At 48.1% G+C, this 22,100-nt stretch overlaps 1 protein-coding gene across 2 annotated transcripts; it reads right to left on the bottom strand.

Moving 5' to 3' along the window:
- Positions 1-2,038: 2,038 nt before the first annotated feature.
- On the bottom strand, positions 2,039-21,660 carry NRM (nurim). 2 transcript variants are annotated; one of them, XM_069729283.1, is made up of 2 exons: positions 21,478-21,660; positions 2,039-3,660 (listed from the first exon to the last, which is right to left on the bottom strand). In XM_069729283.1, exon 2 carries the CDS (start codon positions 3,544-3,546, stop codon positions 2,683-2,685), a length of 864 nt encoding a protein of 287 aa, XP_069585384.1. In that variant the 5' UTR covers positions 3,547-3,660; positions 21,478-21,660; the 3' UTR covers positions 2,039-2,682. The 2 variants fall into 2 exon arrangements, with proteins under 2 accessions (XP_069585384.1, XP_069585383.1); XM_069729282.1 differs by lacking the exon at positions 21,478-21,660 and adding an exon at positions 8,080-8,155.
- Between the last annotated feature and the right edge of the window lie 440 nt (positions 21,661-22,100).

Genomic DNA, 22,100 nt, shown 5'->3' with positions numbered 1-22,100 from the left:
TCCTTCTCGCCTCCACACTTATTCGCTCCTCATCCAACCGCCTCCAAGACTTCTCCCGAATATCCCCCATCCTCTGGAACTCTCTGCCCCAACACGTCCGACTATCAACCACATTCGGATCCTTCAGACGGAACCTGAAAACTCATCTCTTCAGGAAAGCCTACAGCCTGCACTGACCCCTCTGCTGCCTCATCACTACCGAAGCTACCGCCTCACCGACACCGGAGCTACCGCCTCACCAACTCCGGAGCTACCGCCTCACCAACACCGGTGACATTTTCTCTACCGGTTGAATCATTTTTGACAGGCCGGACTTTGGCGATACTGAATCTGTTTTTTTTATTTTTGTATTGGGGAGGGTGTAAGGAAGTTGAAACTTAATTGATTTGTTATTGTTGCTCACCTGGAGGTCTTGGCTCTTGGAAGAAGAAAAAGCGAAAGGTCAATAACAAGTGTTGAGCGAATCCTTAAGGGGTTAAAGTGATCCTATAGATGTGTCCTGCCGTTATGACCACACATACGTGACCGCTGCAGCCAATCACCGGCCTCAGCAGTGATATCTTGACAATCTACTATATAATTGTCTAAGGGTCACTTCCGTCTTTCTGTCTGTCTTTCCTTCTGTCTGTCACGGATATTCATTGGTCGCGGCCTCTGTCTATCAAGGAAATCCAAGTCACTGATTGGTCGTGGCTGTTTTGCCACGACCAATCAGCGACGGGCACAGTCCGAAAGAAAATGGCCGCTCCTTCCTCCCCGCAGTCACTGCCCGGCGCCAGCATACTCCCCTCCGGTAACGCACTCCATTACCGCTGCTATTAACCCTGTGTGACCAACTTTTTACTATTGATGCTGCCTATGCGGCATCAATAGTAAAAAAATGTCATGTTAAAAATAATTTAAAAAAAAAAAAAAAAAACCTGCTATACTCACCCTCCGTTGTCCGCTGAGCCACGCGCGGCCTCCGCCATCTTCCGTTCTCATAGATGCATTGTGAAATTACCTAGAATACTTAGCGGTCTCGCGAGACCGCAAAGTCATCTGGGTAATTTCGCAATGCATCCTGGGAACGGAAGATGGCAGCAGCCGTGCGCGTATCGCCGGAGCTTCAGTGGAATTAACTATTTTTTTATTTGCTTATTTTTTAACAGGGATATGGTGCCCACACTGCTGTATACTACGTGGGCTGTGTGATATACTCCGTGACTGTGCTGTATACTACGTGGCTGGGCAATATACTACGTGGCTGGGCAATATACTACGTGGCTGGGCAATATACTACGTGGCTGGGCAATATACTACGTGGCTGGGCAATATACTACGTGGCTGGGCAATATATCATGTGGCTGGGCAATATACTACGTGGCTGGGCAATATACCACGTGGCTGGGCAATATGCCACGTGGCTGGGCAATATGCCACGTGGCTGGGCAATATACTACGTGGCTGGGCAATATACTACGTGGCTGGGCAATATATTACGTGGCTGGGCAATATATTACGTGGCTGGGCAATATACTACGTGACTGGGCAATATACTACGTCACTGGGCAATATACTACGTGGCTGGGCAATATACTACGTGGCGGGGCAATATACTACGTGGCTGGGCAATATACTACGTGGCTGGGCAATATACTACATGGCTGGGCAATATACTACGTGGCTGGGCAATATATTACGTGGCTGGGCAATATATTACGTGGCTGGGCAATATACTACGTCACTGGGCAATATACTACGTCACTGGGCAATATACTACGTGGACATGCAAATTCTAGAATACCCGATGCGTTAGAATCGGGCCACCATCTAGTGCTTATATAACCAGGCCAGCAATTGGCTGCAGCGGTCACGTGCTCAAAATCATTTCTTCAGGACTGTTCACACAGACCCGAGGAATCACCGTAGCAGCGAGTGCTGGCGATGTACCATAAATGAAACACTGTCACCCATCTGCCATGTCGTATAGCTAATACCGTTCTTTATCACGCTCCTCTGCAGCCGCCGCATTTCCACAAATAAGCCAAACTACATGTTAAAAGTTTTTTTTTTAAATTTACTATAAGATCAAAGCAGATATAGGAGCTGGGGGGGGTTCGGCTATAATTGGTTTAAAAGAAAACTTTAAAAAAAAAAACAAAAAAAAACGTGTTCGAAAATACAAATTTTCCCTCCCCAGCGTCAGGCTGCTGCAGAAAGCCAGAAATTACCAAATCGAAAAATATAAAAATATGTCTCTAGTTTTATCTAAAAGTCCATAGAAGTGGATGGAGGGCGCCGTCCCAGCTGCACTATAGCCCGCAAGTGTCCGCAGTTCTTCCCACAATGCACTTGGTCTCCATTCCTGCACTTTTCCCATTGGTAAGTTGATCGATTACTTTTGGCCTGGGGTCCGGAAAGCTCCCAAGTGAAGATCCCCTTAAAAATATGACTATATTTGCCTCTGCAAACACTGCACCAGCAGGAGCAGCCGGGATAGGCGAGCTCAGAACGGGGCAGCTGGCAGAATTATGATTTCTGCTCTGGATCGGGCTAGAGATCTTGAATCTAGGCGATTGTCGTGACTGAGCAAGGAAAGAGTCATCAATCCCAAATATCTTGGTCTTAATTTAGCCCCCAGTAAAGCGGTCCGGATCCCTCGCCCTCCGTGCCGCCCGCTGGTACACCCGCTCTCCCAGTTCAGTCTTTTTTCCACAATCCGCCATGCTGGGCGCTCGCTTCCTCTCGCGAGAACAGCGTAAACTTCTTTTCCAGCTGGGAGCGGAGGTAGCTGTAATCCTGCACATCCAGGCGGTGCACCAAGGACAGGTACAGGGTGAGAGCGGAGGAGAGGAGCAGGCGATCGGGGGGTAGGGAGGGCACCGCCCAGAGGATGACCAGTAACTCCAGGTAGATGGGGTGCCGGAGGTGGGCATAGAGCCGGGCAGCCCGGGGTGACTTGTGAGACAGGGGGTCCCCCATTCCCAGGCAGTGGTAATACACCTGCTTGACCCCCATCAGTTCTGCGTAATCGAAGATCAGGAGGACGCTGAATATCAGGAGCCATGATACGGTATGGAGGAGGGCGCAGAGCAGGGGCAGCCAGGCGCTCCAAGGGGCCGTGGTGACGTTCCACAGGTAGGGTCCTCGCGGGAAGGGCTGCCAGTAGCGCATCAAGATCTGGAGCGACGCAGCGGTGCACAGTATGTACACAGATCTCTGCAGCACCCCGAAAACTTTCACAACCGCCTCTTTTACAGCCGGCCAGGCCATGAGACTGTGCTGGACGACGAATATGATCAGCAGCGCAACGTTCAACCCAAGAGAGCGCAGGAACGAGGCGTCGCCAACGGCATCTCGCCACAGCAGGGGCCGCTCGTCCTCCAGTCCGCCGCTGATGTTCTTAAATATGGCGCCAAAGGAGAGAAAACGCACAAACTCGGCCCCAGTGCCAAAGCCGGCCACGAAGCAGAGGAAGGAGGCTATGCCCAGGGCTACACAGGTCGGCCTCGAGGGCACCGGGGAACCAGGGTGAGACGCTTGGGAGTCCGCCGACATCCTCATATTTCCTGTAGACTCCAAAGAACGTGGCGGGACTTCATCAGGGTTTATTCCTCAGTGCCGTGCGCGCAGCCTCGGGGGCGGAGACCCTCCTTACTGGGAGACGGGGTCTGCAGACTAGGAAACAGGAAGCAAGAAGGAATGCAATTAACACAGAGTGAGATTTGTGCTTTTGCCTCGAGTCATGGCAGCCGCCCCTGCAAAAGTTGCTGCTCCTTAGACCTCCCATCATCCTATTTCTAGGCAGCAGGTGGCCCACCGCACCGCCTGTCGCCCACCGCACCGCCTGTCGCCCACCGCACCGCCTGTCGCCCACCGCACCGCCTGTCGCCCACCGCACCGCCTGTCGCCCACCGCACCGCCTGTCGCCCACCGCACCGCCTGTCGGTCCACAGTGTGATCCCTGGTCTGCGGAAATGTGGCAATGATCAGCCAAGAAACAAGCAAAATGTAGACAGTCAGCCACAGCCCCCAGCCCGCCACCACAGCCCCCAGCCCGCCACCACAGACCCCAGCCCGCCACCACAGACCCCAGCGTGGTGGGTATACGGCTCAGCAGCGCAGCCGGCACGCGAGTCACTGCTGCGATAAGACCAATCTCCGATCCCAGCAGCTTTAACTTCTTAGTTGCCGCATCTCGGAGGTTGGAAATGAAAGCTCATATCACGCAGACACAAAAAGATTAAAAAATAATTAAAATAACATATTTTCCATCACCGCGTGCCGGAGCGTCCAAACTAATAAAATACTAGCATATATATCCCATACGATGAACGTCAGAACAATAAAAAAATATTGGAAAAAAAAAAATTTAAATGGCAGAATTGTTGTTTTTTTGGTCACGTCAAAAATGGTAAAAAATACAGATGGTAACAGGAAAAAACAAACCCCTCTCCCAGATACAACTGTACAGATCAAAAGATTAAAAATTGGAAAGGAAATGAATGAGAAGCAAAGAGGAGCCCTGCTGGGACCCTAAAACGCCCCCTGATCCGGGGGTTGGATGGTTCTTGTGTCCACATCGCCGGGGAGAGAGGAGGCCGGACGCCGGCACTAATGACTGACCGTCTCCTTACATCGGGCGCCGCTCGTTACATCTCCGCTCGATACATCTCCGCTCGATACATCTCCGCTCGTTACATCTCCGCTCGTTACATCTCCGCTCGTTACATCTCCGCTCGTTACATCTCCGCTCGTTACATCTCCGCTCGATACATCTCCGCTCGATACATCTCCGCTCGATACATCTCCGCTCGATACATCTCCGCTCGATACATCTCCGCTCGTTACATCTCCGCTCGATACATCTCCGCTCGTTACATCTCCGCTCGTTACATCTCCGCTCGTTACATCTCCGCTCGATACATCTCCGCTCGATACATCTCCGCTCGATACATCTCCGCTCGTTACATCTCCGCTCGTTACATCTCCGCTCGATACATCTCCGCTCGATACATCTCCGCTCGTTACATCTCCGCTCGATACATCTCCGCTCGATACATCTCCGCTCGTTACATCTCCGCTCGATACATCTCCGCTCGATACATCTCCGCTCGATACATCTCCGCTCGTTACATCTCCGCTCGTTACATCTCCGCTCGTTACATCTCCGCTCGTTACATCTCCGCTCGTTACATCTCCGCTCGATACATCTCCGCTCGATACATCTCCGCTCGTTACATCTCCGCTCGTTACATCTCCGCTCGATACATCTCCGCTCGATACATCTCCGCTCGATACATCTCCGCTCGTTACATCTCCGCTCGTTACATCTCCGCTCGTTACATCTCCGCTCGTTACATCTCCGCTCGATACATCTCCGCTCGATACATCTCCGCTCGTTACATCTCCGCTCGTTACATCTCCGCTCGTTACATCTCCGCTCGTTACATCTCCGCTCGATACATCTCCGCTCGATACATCTCCGCTCGTTACATCTCCGCTCGTTACATCTCCGCTCGATACATCTCCGCTCGTTACATCTCCGCTCGTTACATCTCCGCTCGTTACATTTCCGCTCGTTACATCTCCGCTCGTTACGGCCACAAATACCCAGAGGCGACTCACGACCGTTCCACCGACTACTACCGCTACCTAGAGAAGACGGCGGGGATCTCTGGAGCGTCAGCTCTTGTGTCCGGCAACTTTTCAGGATAGTTGGAGGCTGCAACTTCTCGTCAGACAAAAGATTCATTGTCCACAGACAAAGATTATAAAAGACATCAATATATTAAGGAATTTCTGCTCCATCTGCAAGGTACACCGGGCCCCATGCTCCAGTCACCACCAGAGCTGCAGTCAGGATTGTCAGCACCGGTCACATGCTGACCACAGAACTCTCCGTGCAGAACAAAGCGGAAGCTGGCAGAATTCTGAATGCAGCTCTGGAGCCGACTGCACATCACAGGTATACATTGTATGAATAGCAAAATAATGATGGCAGAGACCCCCGGGGTGACAGCAGCGCCGTATCCATCCCCAACATCACACCACGGAGCGCACTTCACTCCGATCAAATACAGAATTACTTCAAGAACTTCACAATCACACAGAGATCTCATATATAGAGGTGTGTGTGAGTGTGAGTGAGTGTGTACGCTCATCTACGCCCGGGACACAACTCCATCTACTCTTATCCCCCGATACGGTGTGATGAGCGAGGAACCATGGGCAGCGCCCAGCAACGCATGCAGGAAAGTACGACCATCAGGTACGACCACCCTGCACCATCACATGATCAATAACCAAAACAGACAGACCCGGGACTGGGGGGCATCAGATCAGCGAGACAGTGCAGACTAGCCGCGTATCTAATCCTATCCTGTGTGATACTGTCTGCTGAGCCGCGTATCTAATCCTATCCTGTGTGATAGTCTGCTGAGCTGTGTATCTAATCCTCTGCTGTGTGATACTGTCTGCTGAGCCGTGTATCTAATCCTCTCCTGTGTGATACTGTCTGCTGAGCCGTGTATCTAATCCTCTCCTGTGTGAGTCTGCTGAGCCGTATATCTAATCCTCTGCTGTGTGATACTGTCTGCTGAGCCGTGTATCTAATCCTCTGCTGTGTGATACTGTCTGCTGAGCTGTGTATCTAATCCTCTCCTGTGTGATACTGTCTGCTGAGCCGTGTATCTAATCCTCTCCTGTGTGATACTGTCTGCTGAGCCGTGTATCTAATCCTCTCCTGTGTGATACTGTCTGCTGAGCCGCGTATCTAATCCTCTCCTATGTGATACTGTCTGCTGAGCTGTGTATCTAATCCTCTCCTGTGTGATACTGACTGCTGAGCTGTGTATCTAATCCTATCCTGTGTGATACTGTCTGCTGAGCTGTGTATCTAATCCTATCCTGTGTGATACTGTCTGCTGAGCCGCGTATCTAATCCTCTCCTGTGTGATAGTCTGCTGAGCTGTGTATCTAATCCTCTGCTGTGTGATACTGTCTGCTGAGGCGTGTATCTAATCCTCTCCTGTGTGATACTGTCTGCTGAGCCGTGTATCTAATCCTCTCCTGTGTGAGTCTGCTGAGCTGTATATCTAATCCTCTGCTGTGTGATACTGTCTGCTGAGCCGTGTATCTAATCCTCTGCTGTGTGATACTGTCTGCTGAGCTGTGTATCTAATCCTCTCCTGTGTGATACTGTCTGCTGAGCCGTGTTTCTAATCCTCTCCTGTGTGATACTGTCTGCTGAGCCGCGTATCTAATCCTCTCCTATGTGATACTGTCTGCTGAGCTGTGTATCTAATCCTCTCCTGTGTGATACTGTCTGCTGAGCTGTGTATCTAATCCTCTCCTGTGTGATACTGACTGCTGAGCTGTGTATCTAATCCTATCCTGTGTGATACTGTCTGCTGAGCTGTGTATCTAATCCTATCCTGTGTGATACTGTCTGCTGAGCTGTGTATCTAATCCTATCCTGTGTGATACTGTCTGCTGAGCCGCGTATCTAATCCTCTCCTGTGTGATACTGTCTGCTGAGCTGTGTATCTAATCCTATCCTGTGTGATACTGTCTGCTGAGCTGTGTATCTAATCCTATCCTGTGTGATACTGTCTGCTGAGCTGTGTATCTAATCCTATCCTGTGTGATACTGTCTGCTGAGCTGTGTATCTAATCCTCTCCTGTGTGATACTGTCTGCTGAGCGTGTATCTAATCCTATCCTGTGTGATACTGACTGCTGAGCTGTGTATCTAATCCTGTCCTGTGTGATGCTGACTGCTGAGCTGTGTATCTAATCCTGTCCTGTGTGATACTGTCTGCTGAGCTGTGTATCTAATCCTATCCTGTGTGATACTGTCTGCTGAGCTGTGTATCTAATCCTGTCCTGTGTGATACTGACTGCTGAGCCGTGTATCTAATCCTCTCCTGTGTGATGCTGACTGCTGAGCTGTGTATCTAATCCTCACCTGTGTGATACTGTCTGCTGAGCCGTGCATCTACTCCCATCATATCATCCTGCCCCAGAGTGATTCCGCACTACGACCCCCATCCTCCTCCCGGTACTATATAACATGGTGACTCTCGCTCCTTCTTACCTGCTCTGGGAGAACTAGAGGAGACCTCTCCCGCCCAAAGAAATCTGCAAAATGAGGCTGCCCCCTCCCACAATGCACTGGGGCCCTGGAACCAGAGGAAGTATGGAGGCTGCAGAGGGACAAAAATACCTGAGCGGCCTCTAGAGGGAGCTCCTGCTACAGCAAGGATGGAAAGAAATGTGGAGCTGTGCACCTAATACAGTATCACACTGGAGAGGATTAGATACACAGCTCAGCAGACAGTATCGCACAGGAGAGGATTAGATACACAGCTCAGCAGACTGTATCACACTGGAGAGGATTAGATACACCGCTCAGCAGACAGTATCACACGGGAGAGGATTAGATACACAGCTCAGCAGACAGTATCGCACAGGATAGGATTAGATACACAGCTCAGCAGACAGTATCGCACAGGATAGGATTAGATACACCGCTCAGCAGACAGTATCACACAGGATAGGATTAGATACACGGCTCAGCAGACAGTATCACACAGGAGAGGATTAGATACACCGCTCAGCAGACAGTATCACACAGGATAGGATTAGATACACGGCTCAGCAGACAGTATCACACAGGAGAGGATTAGATATACAGCTCAGCAGACAGTATCACATAGGATAGGATTAGATACATGGCTCAGCAGACAGTATCACACAGGAGAGGATTAGATACACGTCTCAGCAGACAGTATCACACATGAGAGGATTAGATACACAGCTCAGCAGACAGTATCACACATGAGAGGATTAGATACACGGCTCAGCAGACAGTATCACACAGGATAGGATTAGATACACGGCTCAGCAGTCAGTATCACACAGGACAGGAATAGATACACGGCTCAGCAGTCAGTATCACACAGGACAGGATTAGATACACGGCTCAGCAGACAGTATCACACAGGAGAGGATTAGATACATGGCTCAGCAGACAGTATCACACAGGATAGGATTAGATACACAGCTCAGCAGACAGTATCACACAGGATAGGATTAGATACACGGCTCAGCAGACAGTATCACACAGGTGAGGATTAGATACACAGCTCAGCAGACAGTATCACACAGGATAGGATTAGATACACAGCTCAGCAGTCAGTATCACACAGGAGAGGATTAGATACACGGCTCAGCAGACTGTATCACACAGGAGAGGATTAGATACACGGCTCAGCAGACAGTATCACACAGGAGAGGATTAGATACACGGCTCAGCAGACTGTATCACACAGGAGAGGATTAGATACACGGCTCAGCAGTCAGTACCACACCGGAGAGGATTAGATACACAGCTCAGCAGACAGTATCACACAGGAGAGGATTAGATACACAGCTCAGCAGACAGTATCACACAGGAGAGGATTAGATACATGGCTCAGCAGACAGTATCACACATGAGAGGATTAGATACACGTCTCAGCAGACAGTATCACACATGAGAGGATTAGATACACAGCTCAGCAGACAGTATCACACAGGAGAGGATTAGATACATGGCTCAGCAGACAGTATCACACAGGATAGGATTAGATACACAGCTCAGCAGACAGTATCACACAGGATAGGATTAGATACACGGCTCAGCAGACAGTATCACACAGGTGAGGATTAGATACACAGCTCAGCAGACTGTATCACACAGGAGAGGATTAGATACACAGCTCAGCAGACAGTATCACACAGGAGAGGATTAGATACATGGCTCAGCAGACAGTATCACACAGGAGAGGATTAGATACACAGCTCAGCAGACAGTATCACACAGGATAGGATTAGATACACAGCTCAGCAGACAGTATCACACAGGATAGGATTAGATACGTGGCTCAGCAGACAGTATCGCACAGGATAGGATTAGATACACGGCTCAGCAGACAGTATCACACAGGATAGGATTAGATACACGGCTCAGCAGACAGTATCACACAGGATAGGATTAGATACAAGGCTCAGCAGACAGTATCGCACAGGATAGGATTAGATACACGGCTCAGCAGACAGTATCACACAGGATAGGATTAGATACACGGCTCAGCAGACAGTATCACACAGGATAGGATTAGATACAAGGCTCAGCAGACAGTACCACACAGGAGAGGATTAGATACACAGCTCAGCAGTCAGTATCACACAGGACAGGATTAGATACACAGCTCAGCAGACAGTATCACACAGGAGAGGATTAGATACACAGCTCAGCAGACAGTATCACACAGGAGAGGATTAGATACACAGCTCAGCAGACAGTATCACACAGGAGAGGATTAGATACACAGCTCAGCAGACAGTATCACACGGGAGAGGATTAGATACACAGCTCAGCAGACAGTATCACACAGGAGAGGATTAGATACACAGCTCAGCAGACTGTATCACACAGGATAGGATTAGATACATGGCTCAGCAGACAGTATCACACAGGAGAGGATTAGATACATGGCACAGCAGTCAGTATCACACAGGAGAGGATTAGATACACAGCTCAGCAGACAGTATCACACAGGACAGGATTAGATACGCAGCTCAGCAGACTGTATCACACAGGATAGGATTAGATACATGGCTCAGCAGACAGTATCACACAGGAGAGGATTAGATACATGGCACAGCAGTCAGTATCACACAGGAGAGGATTAGATACACAGCTCAGCAGACAGTATCACACAGGATAGGATTAGATACATGGCACAGCAGTCAGTATCACACAGGAGAGGATTAGATACACAGCTCAGCAGACAGTATCACACAGGACAGGATTAGATACACGGCTCAGCAGACAGTATCACACAGGACAGGATTAGATACACAGCTCTGCAGTCAGTATCACACAGGAGAGGATTAGATACACGGCTCAGCAGACAGTATCACACAGGACAGGATTAGATACACAGCTCAGCAGTCAGTATCACACAGGAGAGGATTAGATACACAGCTCAGCAGACAGTATCACACAGGATAGGATTAGATACATGGCACAGCAGACAGTATCACACAGGACAGGATTAGATACACAGCTCAGCAGACATTATCACACAGGATAGGATTAGATACACGGCTCAGCAGTCAGTATCGCACAGGATAGGATTAGATACACGGCTCAGCAGTCAGTATCACACAGTACAGGATTAGATACACAGCTCAGCAAACATTATCACACAGGATAGGATTAGATACACAGCTCAGCAGTCAGTATCACACAGGAGAGGATTAGATACACGGCTCAGCAGTCAGTATTACGCAGGATAGGATTAGATACACAGCTCAGCAGACAGTATCACAGGACAGGATTAGATACACAGCTCAGCAGTCAGTATCACAGGACAGGATTAGATACACAGCTCAGCAGACATTATCACACAGGATAGATTAGATACACAGCTCAGCAGTCAGTATCACACAGGATAGGATTAGATACACAGCTCAGCAGTCAGTATCACACAGTACAGGATTAGATACACAGCTCAGCAGACAGTATCACACAGGATAGGATTAGATACACAGCTCAGCAGACAGTATCACACAGGATAGGATTAGATACACGGCTCAGCAGTCAGTATCACACAGTACAGGATTAGATACACAGCTCAGCAGACAGTATCACACAGGATAGGATTAGATACACAGCTCTGCAGACAGTATCACACAGAAGAGGATTAGATACACAGCTCAGCAGACTGTATCACACAGGATAGGATTAGATGCACGGCTCAGCAGTCAGTATCACACAGTACAGGATTAGATGCACGGCTCAGCAGACAGTATCACACAGGAGAGAATTAGATACACAGCTCAGCAGACTGTATCACACAGGATAGGATTAGATACACAGCTCAGCAGTCAGTATCACACAGGATGGGATTAGATACAAAGCTCAGCAGACAGTATCACACAGGAGAGGATTAGATACACATCTCAGCAGTCAGTATCACACAGGATGGGATTAGATACAAAGCTCAGCAGACAGTATCACACAGGATAGGATTAGATACACAGCTCAGCAGTCAGTATCACACAGGATGGGATTAGATACAAAGCTCAGCAGACAGTATCACACAGGACAGGATTAGATACACGGCTCAGCAGACAGTATCACACAGGATAGGATTAGATACACAGCTCAGCAGACAGTATCACACAGAAGAGGATTAGATACACGGCTCAGCAGACAGTATCACACGGGAGAGGATTAGATACACAGCTCAGCAGACTGTATCACACAGGATAGGATTAGATACACGTCTCAGCAGTCAGTATCACACAGGATGGGATTAGATACTCAGCTCAGCAGACAGTATCACAATGGATAAGATTAGATACACGGCTCAGCAGACAGTATCACACGGGAGAGGATTAGATACACAGCTCAGCAGTCAGTATCACACAGGAGAGGATTAGATACACAGCTCAGCAGACAGTATCACACAGGAGAGGATTAGATATACAGCTCAGCAGACAGTATCACACAGGATAGGATTAGATACATGGCTCAGCAGACAGTATCACACAGGAGAGGATTAGATACACAGCTCAGCAGACAGTATCACACAGGAGAGGATTAGATACACGTCTCAGCAGACAGTATCACACATGAGAGGATTAGATACACAGCTCAGCAGACAGTATCACACAGGAGAGGATTAGATACACAGCTCAGCAGTCAGTATCACACAGGAGAGGATTAGATACATGGCTCAGCAGACAGTATCACACAGAAGAGGATTAGATACACAGCTCAGCAGACAGTATCACACAGGAGAGGAATAGATACACAGCTCAGCAGTCAGTATCACACAGGATAGGATTAGATACACGGCTCAGCAGACAGTATCACACAGGTGAGGATTAGATACACAGCTCAGCAGACTGTATCACACAGGAGAGGATTAGATACACAGCTCAGCAGACAGTATCACACAGGAGAGGATTAGATACATGGCTCAGCAGACAGTATCACACAGGAGAGTATTAGATACACAGCTCAGCAGACAGTATCACACAGGAGAGGATTAGATACACAGCTCAGCAGACAGTTTCACACAGGATAGGATTAGATACACAGCTCAGCAGACAGTATCACACAGGATAGGATTAGATACACGGCTCAGCAGATAGTATCACACAGGATAGGATTAGATACACGGCTCAGCAGACAGTATCACACAGGATAGGATTAGATACACGGCTCAGCAGATAGTATCACACAGGATAGGATTAGATACAAGGCTCAGCAGACAGTATCGCACAGGATAGGATTAGATACACGGCTCAGCAGACAGTATCACACAGGATAGGATTAGATACACGGCTCAGCAGACAGTATCACACAGGATAGGATTAGATACAAGGCTCAGCAGACAGTATCACACAGGATAGGATTAGATACACAGCTCAGCAGTCAGTATCACACAGGACAGGATTAGATACACAGCTCAGCAGACAGTATCACACAGGAGAGGATTAGATACACAGCTCAGCAGACAGTATCACACAGGATAGGATTAGATACACAGCTCAGCAGTCAGTATCACACAGGACAGGATTAGATACACAGCTCAGCAGACAGTATCACACAGGATAGGATTAGATACACAGCTCAGCAGTCAGTATCACACAGGACAGGATTAGATACACAGCTCAGCAGACAGTATCACGCAGGAGAGGATTAGATACACGGCTCAGCAGACAGTACCACACAGGAGAGGATTAGATACACAGCTCAGCAGTCAGTATCACACAGGACAGGATTAGATACACAGCTCAGCAGACAGTATCACACAGGAGAGGATTAGATACACAGCTCAGCAGTCAGTATCACACAGGACAGGATTAGATACACAGCTCAGCAGACAGTATCACACAGGAGAGGATTAGATACACAGCTCAGCAGACAGTATCACACAGGAGAGGATTAGATACACAGCTCAGCAGACAGTATCACACAGGAGAGGATTAGATACACAGCTCAGCAGACAGTATCACACGGGAGAGGATTAGATACACAGCTCAGCAGACAGTATCACACAGGAGAGGATTAGATACACAGCTCAGCAGACTGTATCACACAGGATAGGATTAGATACATGGCTCAGCAGACAGTATCACACAGGAGAGGATTAGATACATGGCACAGCAGTCAGTATCACACAGGAGAGGATTAGATACACAGCTCAGCAGACAGTATCACACAGGAGAGGATTAGATACATGGCACAGCAGTCAGTATCACACAGGAGAGGATTAGATACACAGCTCAGCAGACAGTATCACACAGGACAGGATTAGATACACGGCTCAGCAGACAGTATCACACAGGACAGGATTAGATACACAGCTCTGCAGTCAGTATCACACAGGAGAGGATTAGATACACGGCTCAGCAGACAGTATCACACAGGACAGGATTAGATACACAGCTCAGCAGTCAGTATCACACAGGAGAGGATTAGATACACAGCTCAGCAGACAGTATCACACAGGATAGGATTAGATACATGGCACAGCAGACAGTATCACACAGGACAGGATTAGATACACGGCTCAGCAGTCAGTATCACACAGGACAGGATTAGATACACGGCTCAGCAGTCAGTATCACACAGGACAGGATTAGATACACGGCTCAGCAGTCAGTATCACACAGGAGAGGATTAGATACACGGCTCAGCAGACAGTATCACACAGGAGAGGATTAGATACACGGCTCAGCAGACAGTATCACACAGGTGAGGATTAGATGCACAGCTCAGCAGACAGTATCACACAGGATAGGATTAGACGTATCTTCTATCTATCATATTCATACATCGGGCGTCAATCGATCGGTTACATCTCCGCTCGTTACGGCCACAGTATCACACAGGAGAGGATTAGATACACAGCTCAGCAGACAGTATCACACGGGAGAGGATTAGATACACAGCTCAGCAGACAGTATCATACAGGAGAGGATTAGATACACAGCTCAGCAGACTGTATCACACAGGATAGGATTAGATACATGGCTCAGCAGACAGTATCACACAGGAGAGGATTAGATACATGGCACAGCAGTCAGTATCACACAGGAGAGGATTAGATACACAGCTCAGCAGACAGTATCACACAGGACAGGATTAGATACGCAGCTCAGCAGACTGTATCACACAGGATAGGATTAGATACATGGCTCAGCAGACAGTATCACACAGGAGAGGATTAGATACATGGCACAGCAGTCAGTATCACACAGGACAGGATTAGATACACAGCTCAGCAGACAGTACCACACAGGACAGGATTAGATACACAGCTCAGCAAACAGTATCACACAGGATAGGATTAGATACACAGCTCAGCAGTCAGTATCACACAGGACAGGATTAGATACACAGTTCAGCAGACAGTATCACGCAGGAGAGGATTAGATACACGGCTCAGCAGACAGTATCGCACAGGATAGGATTAGATACACGGCTCAGCAGACAGTATCACACAGGATAGGATTAGATACAAGGCTCAGCAGACAGTACCACACAGGAGAGGATTAGATACACAGCTCAGCAGTCAGTATCACACAGGACAGGATTAGATACACAGCTCAGCAGACAGTATCACACAGGAGAGGATTAGATACACAGCTCAGCAGACAGTATCACACAGGAGAGGATTAGATACACAGCTCAGCAGACAGTATCACACAGGAGAGGATTAGATACACAGCTCAGCAGACAGTATCACACGGGAGAGGATTAGATACACAGCTCAGCAGACTGTATCACACAGGATAGGATTAGATACATGGCTCAGCAGACAGTATCACGCAGGAGAGGATTAGATACATGGCACAGCAGTCAGTATCACACAGGAGAGGATTAGATACACAGCTCAGCAGACAGTATCACACAGGACAGGATTAGATACGCAGCTCAGCAGACTGTATCACACAGGATAGGATTAGATACACAGCTCAGCAGACAGCATCACACAGGAGAGGATTAGATACATGACACAGCAGTCAGTATCACACAGGAGAGGATTAGATACACAGCTCAGCAGACAGTATCACACAGGATAGGATTAGATACATGGCACAGCAGTCAGTATCACACAGGAGAGGATTAGATACACAGCTCAGCAGACAGTATCACACAGGACAGGATTAGATACACGGCTCAGCAGACAGTATCACACAGGACAGGATTAGATACACAGCTCTGCAGTCAGTATCACACAGGAGATGATTAGATACACGGCTCAGCAGACAGTATCACACAGGACAGGATTAGATACACAGCTCAGCAGTCAGTATCACACAGGAGAGGATTAGATACACAGCTCAGCAGACAGTATCACACAGGATAGGATTAGATACATGGCACAGCAGACAGTATCACACAGGACAGGATTAGATACACAGCTCAGCAGACATTATCACACAGGATAGGATTAGATACACGGCTCAGCAGTCAGTATCGCACAGGATAGGATTAGATACACGGCTCAGCAGTCAGTATCACACAGTACAGGATTAGATACACAGCTCAGCAGACATTATCACACAGGATAGGATTAGATACACAGCTCAGCAGTCAGTATCACACAGGAGAGGATTAGATACACGGCTCAGCAATCAGTATTACGCAGGATAGGATTAGATACACAGCTCAGCAGACAGTATCACAGGACAAGATTAGATACACAGCTCAGCAGTCAGTATCACAGGACAGGATTAGATACACAGCTCAGCAGACATTATCACACAGGATAGGATTAGATACACAGCTCAGCAGTCAGTATCACACAGGATAGGATTAGATACACAGCTCAGCAGTCAGTATCACACAGTACAGGATTAGATACACAGCTCAGCAGACAGTATCAGACAGGATAGGATTAGATACACAGCTCAGCAGACAGTATCACACAGGATAGGATTAGATACACGGCTCAGCAGTCAGTATCACACAGTACAGGATTAGATACACAGCTCAGCAGACAGTATCACACAGGATAGGATTAGATACACAGCTCAGCAGACTGTATCACACAGGATAGGATTAGATGCACGGCTCAGCAGTCAGTATCACACAGTACAGGATTAGATGCACGGCTCAGCAGACAGTATCACACAGGAGAGAATTAGATACACAGCTCAGCAGACTGTATCACACAGGATAGGATTAGATACACAGCTCAGCAGTCAGTATCACACAGGATGGGATTAGATACAAAGCTCAGCAGACAGTATCACACAGGAGAGGATTAGATACACATCTCAGCAGTCAGTATCACACAGGATGGGATTAGATACAAAGCTCAGCAGACAGTATCACACAGGATAGGATTAGATACACAGCTCAGCAGTCAGTATCACACAGGATGGGATTAGATACAAAGCTCAGCAGACAGTATCACACAGGACAGGATTAGATACACGGCTCAGCAGACAGTATCACACAGGATAGGATTAGATACACAGCTCAGCAGACAGTATCACACAGAAGAGGATTAGATACACGGCTCAGCAGACAGTATCACACGGGAGAGGATTAGATACACAGCTCAGCAGACATTATCACACAGGATAGGATTAGATACACAGCTCAGCAGTCAGTATCACACAGGATAGGATTAGATACACAGATCAGCAGTCAGTATCACACAGTACAGGATTAGATACACAGCTCAGCAGACAGTATCAGACAGGATAGGATTAGATACACAGCTCAGCAGACAGTATCACACAGGATAGGATTAGATACACGGCTCAGCAGTCAGTATCACACAGTACAGGATTAGTTACACAGCTCAGCAGACAGTATCACACAGGATAGGATTAGATACACAGCTCAGCAGACAGTATCACACAGAAGAGGATTAGATACACAGCTCAGCAGACTGTATCACACAGGATAGGATTAGATGCACGGCTCAGCAGTCAGTATCACACAGTACAGGATTAGATGCACGGCTCAGCAGACAGTATCACACAGGAGAGAATTAGATACACAGCTCAGCAGACTGTATCACACAGGATAGGATTAGATACACAGCTCAGCAGTCAGTATCACACAGGATGGGATTAGATACAAAGCTCAGCAGACAGTATCACACAGGAGAGGATTAGATACACATCTCAGCAGTCAGTATCACACAGGATGGGATTAGATACAAAGCTCAGCAGACAGTATCACACAGGATAGGATTAGATACACAGCTCAGCAGTCAGTATCACACAGGATGGGATTAGATACAAAGCTCAGCAGACAGTATCACACAGGACAGGATTAGATACACGGCTCAGCAGACAGTATCACACAGGATAGGATTAGATACACAGCTCAGCAGACAGTATCACACAGAAGAGGATTAGATACACGGCTCAGCAGACAGTATCACACGGGAGAGGATTAGATACACAGCTCAGCAGACTGTATCACACAGGATAGGATTAGATACACGGCTCAGCAGTCAGTATCACACAGGATGGGATTAGATACTCAGCTCAGCAGACAGTATCACAATGGATAAGATTAGATACACGGCTCAGCAGACAGTATCACACGGGAGAGGATTAGATACACAGCTCAGCAGTCAGTATCACACAGGAGAGGATTAGATACACGGCTCAGCAGACAGTATCAAGCAGGAGAGGATTAGATACACAGCTCAGCAGACAGTATCACACAGGAGAGGATTAGATATACAGCTCAGCAGACAGTATCACACAGGATAGGATTAGATACATGGCTCAGCAGACAGTATCACACAGGAGAGGATTAGATACACAGCTCAGCAGACAGTATCACACAGGAGAGGATTAGATACACGTCTCAGCAGACAGTATCACACATGAGAGGATTAGATACACAGCTCAGCAGACAGTATCACACAGGAGAGGATTAGATACACAGCTCAGCAGTCAGTATCACACAGGAGAGGATTAGATACATGGCTCAGCAGACAGTATCACACAGAAGAGGATTAGATACACAGCTCAGCAGACAGTATCACACAGGAGAGGAATAGATACACAGCTCAGCAGTCAGTATCACACAGGATAGGATTAGATACACGGCTCAGCAGACAGTATCACACAGGTGAGGATTAGATACACAGCTCAGCAGACTGTATCACACAGGAGAGGATTAGATACACAGCTCAGCAGACAGTATCACACAGGAGAGGATTAGATACATGGCTCAGCAGACAGTATCACACAGGAGAGTATTAGATACACAGCTCAGCAGACAGTATCACACAGGAGAGGATTAGATACACAGCTCAGCAGACAGTATCACACAGGATAGGATTAGATACACAGCTCAGCAGACAGTATCACACAGGATAGGATTAGATACGTGGCTCAGCAGACAGTATTGCACAGGATAGGATTAGATACACGGCTCAGCAGACAGTATCACACAGGATAGGATTAGATACACGGCTCAGCAGATAGTATCATACAGGATAGGATTAGATACAAGGCTCAGCAGACAGTATCGCACAGGATAGGATTAGATACACGGCTCAGCAGACAGTATCACACAGGATAGGATTAGATACACGGCTCAGCAGACAGTATCACACAAGATAGGATTAGATACAAGGCTCAGCAGACAGTATCACACAGGATAGGATTAGATACACAGCTCAGCAGTCAGTATCACACAGGACAGGATTAGATACACAGCTCAGCAGACAGTATCACACAGGAGAGGATTAGATACACAGCTCAGCAGACAGTATCACACAGGATAGGATTAGATACACAGCTCAGCAGTCAGTATCACACAGGACAGGATTAGATACACAGCTCAGCAGACAGTATCACACAGGATAGGATTAGATACACAGCTCAGCAGTCAGTATCACACAGGACAGGATTAGATACACAGCTCAGCAGACAGTATCACGCAGGAGAGGATTAGATACACGGCTCAGCAGACAGTATCGCACAGGATAGGATTAGATACACGGCTCAGCAGACAGTATCACACAGGATAGGATTAGATACAAGGCTCAGCAGACAGTACCACACAGGAGAGGATTAGATACACAGCTCAGCAGTCAGTATCACACAGGACAGGATTAGATACACAGCTCAGCAGACAGTATCACACAGGAGAGGATTAGATACACAGCTCAGCAGTCAGTATCACACAGGACAGGATTAGATACACAGCTCAGCAGACAGTATCACACAGGAGAGGATTAGATACACAGCTCAGCAGACAGTATCACACAGGAGAGGATTAGATACACAGCTCAGCAGACAGTATCACACAGGAGAGGATTAGATACACAGCTCAGCAGACAGTATCACACGGGAGAGGATTAGATACACAGCTCAGCAGACAGTATCACACAGGAGAGGATTAGATACACAGCTCAGCAGACTGTATCACACAGGATAGGATTAGATACATGGCTCAGCAGACAGTATCACACAGGAGAGGATTAGATACATGGCACAGCAGTCAGTATCACACAGGAGAGGATTAGATACACAGCTCAGCAGACAGTATCACACAGGAGAGGATTAGATACACAGCTCAGCAGTCAGTATCACACAGGAGAGGATTAGATACACGGCTCAGCAGACAGTATCACACAGGACAGGATTAGATACACAGCTCAGCAGTCAGTATCACACAGGAGAGGATTAGATACACAGCCCAGCAGACAGTATCACACAGGATAGGATTAGATACATGGCACAGCAGACAGTATCACACAGGACAGGATTAGATACACGGCTCAGCAGTCAGTATCACACAGGACAGGAATAGATACACGGCTCAGCAGTCAGTATCACACAGGACAGGATTAGATACACGGCTCAGCAGTCAGTATCACACAGGAGAGGATTAGATACACGGCTCAGCAGACAGTATCACACAGGAGAGGATTAGATGCACAGCTCAGCAGACAGTATCACACAGGATAGGATTAGATACACGGCTCAGCAGACAGTATCACACAGGTGAGGATTAGATGCACAGCTCAGCAGACAGTATCACACAGGATAGGATTAGACGTATCTTCTATCTATCATAGTCATACATCGGGCGTCAATCGATCGGTTACATCTCCGCTCGTTACGGCCACAAATACCCAGAGGCGAGTCACGACCGTTCCACCGACTACTACCGCTACCTAGAGAAGATGGCGAGGGATCTCTGGAGCGTCAGCTCTTGTGTCCGGCAACTTTTCAGGATATTTGGAGGCTGCGACTTCTCCTGGGGCAAAAGATTCATTGTCCACAGACAAAGTTGCTAAAAGACATCAGTATATTAAAGGGAACCTGTCACCCCCAAAATCGAAGATGAGCTGCGGCCACCGGCATCAGAATGCTGTAGATAAGCCCCCAATGTATCCTGAAAGATGAGAAAAACAGGTTAGATTATACTCACCCAGAGGCGGTGTTGCGGTCCGGTCCAGGGCCTCCCATCTTCTGATCATGACGTCCTCTCCTTGTCTTCATGCTGTGGCTCCGGTGCAGGCGTACTTTATCTCCCCTGTTGAGGGCAGAGCAAAGTACTGCAGTGCGCAGGCGCCGGGTCTCTCTGACCTTTCCCAGCTCCTGCGTTCTGCAGTAGTTTGCTCTGTCCTCAACAGGGGAGATAAAGTAAGCCTGCACCGGAGCCGCAGCATGAAGAAGAGGACGTCATCGTAAGAAGATGGGAGGCCCTGGACCGGACCGCGACACCGCCCCTGGGTGAGTATAATCTAACCTCTTTTTCTCATCTTTCAGGATACATCAGGGGCTTATCTACAGCATTACAGAATGCATTACCGAATGCTGTAGATAAGCCCCTGATGCCGGTGGGCTTGGCTCACCTTCGATTTGGGGGTGACAGGTTCCCTTTAAGGAATTTCTGCTCCATCTACAAGTTATACTGGGTCTCCTGCTCAAGTCACCACCAGAGCTGCAGTCAGGATTGTCAGCACCGGTCACATGCTGATCATAGAAGTCTCCGTGCAGAACAAAGCTGAAGCTGGCAGAATTTTGAATGCAGCTCTGGAGCTGACAGCA

This window comes from Ranitomeya imitator, chromosome 6 (genome assembly GCF_032444005.1).
Source record: "Ranitomeya imitator isolate aRanImi1 chromosome 6, aRanImi1.pri, whole genome shotgun sequence".
NCBI classification, from domain to species: Eukaryota; Metazoa; Chordata; class Amphibia; order Anura; family Dendrobatidae; genus Ranitomeya; species Ranitomeya imitator.
This window is presented reverse-complemented; position numbering and strand designations above follow the sequence as displayed.

Excerpts from the sequence above, each read along its gene's own strand:
- NRM (XM_069729283.1), bottom strand. The coding sequence starts at position 3,546 with ATGAGGATGTCGGCGGACTCCCAAGCGTCTCACCCTGGTTCCCCGGTG.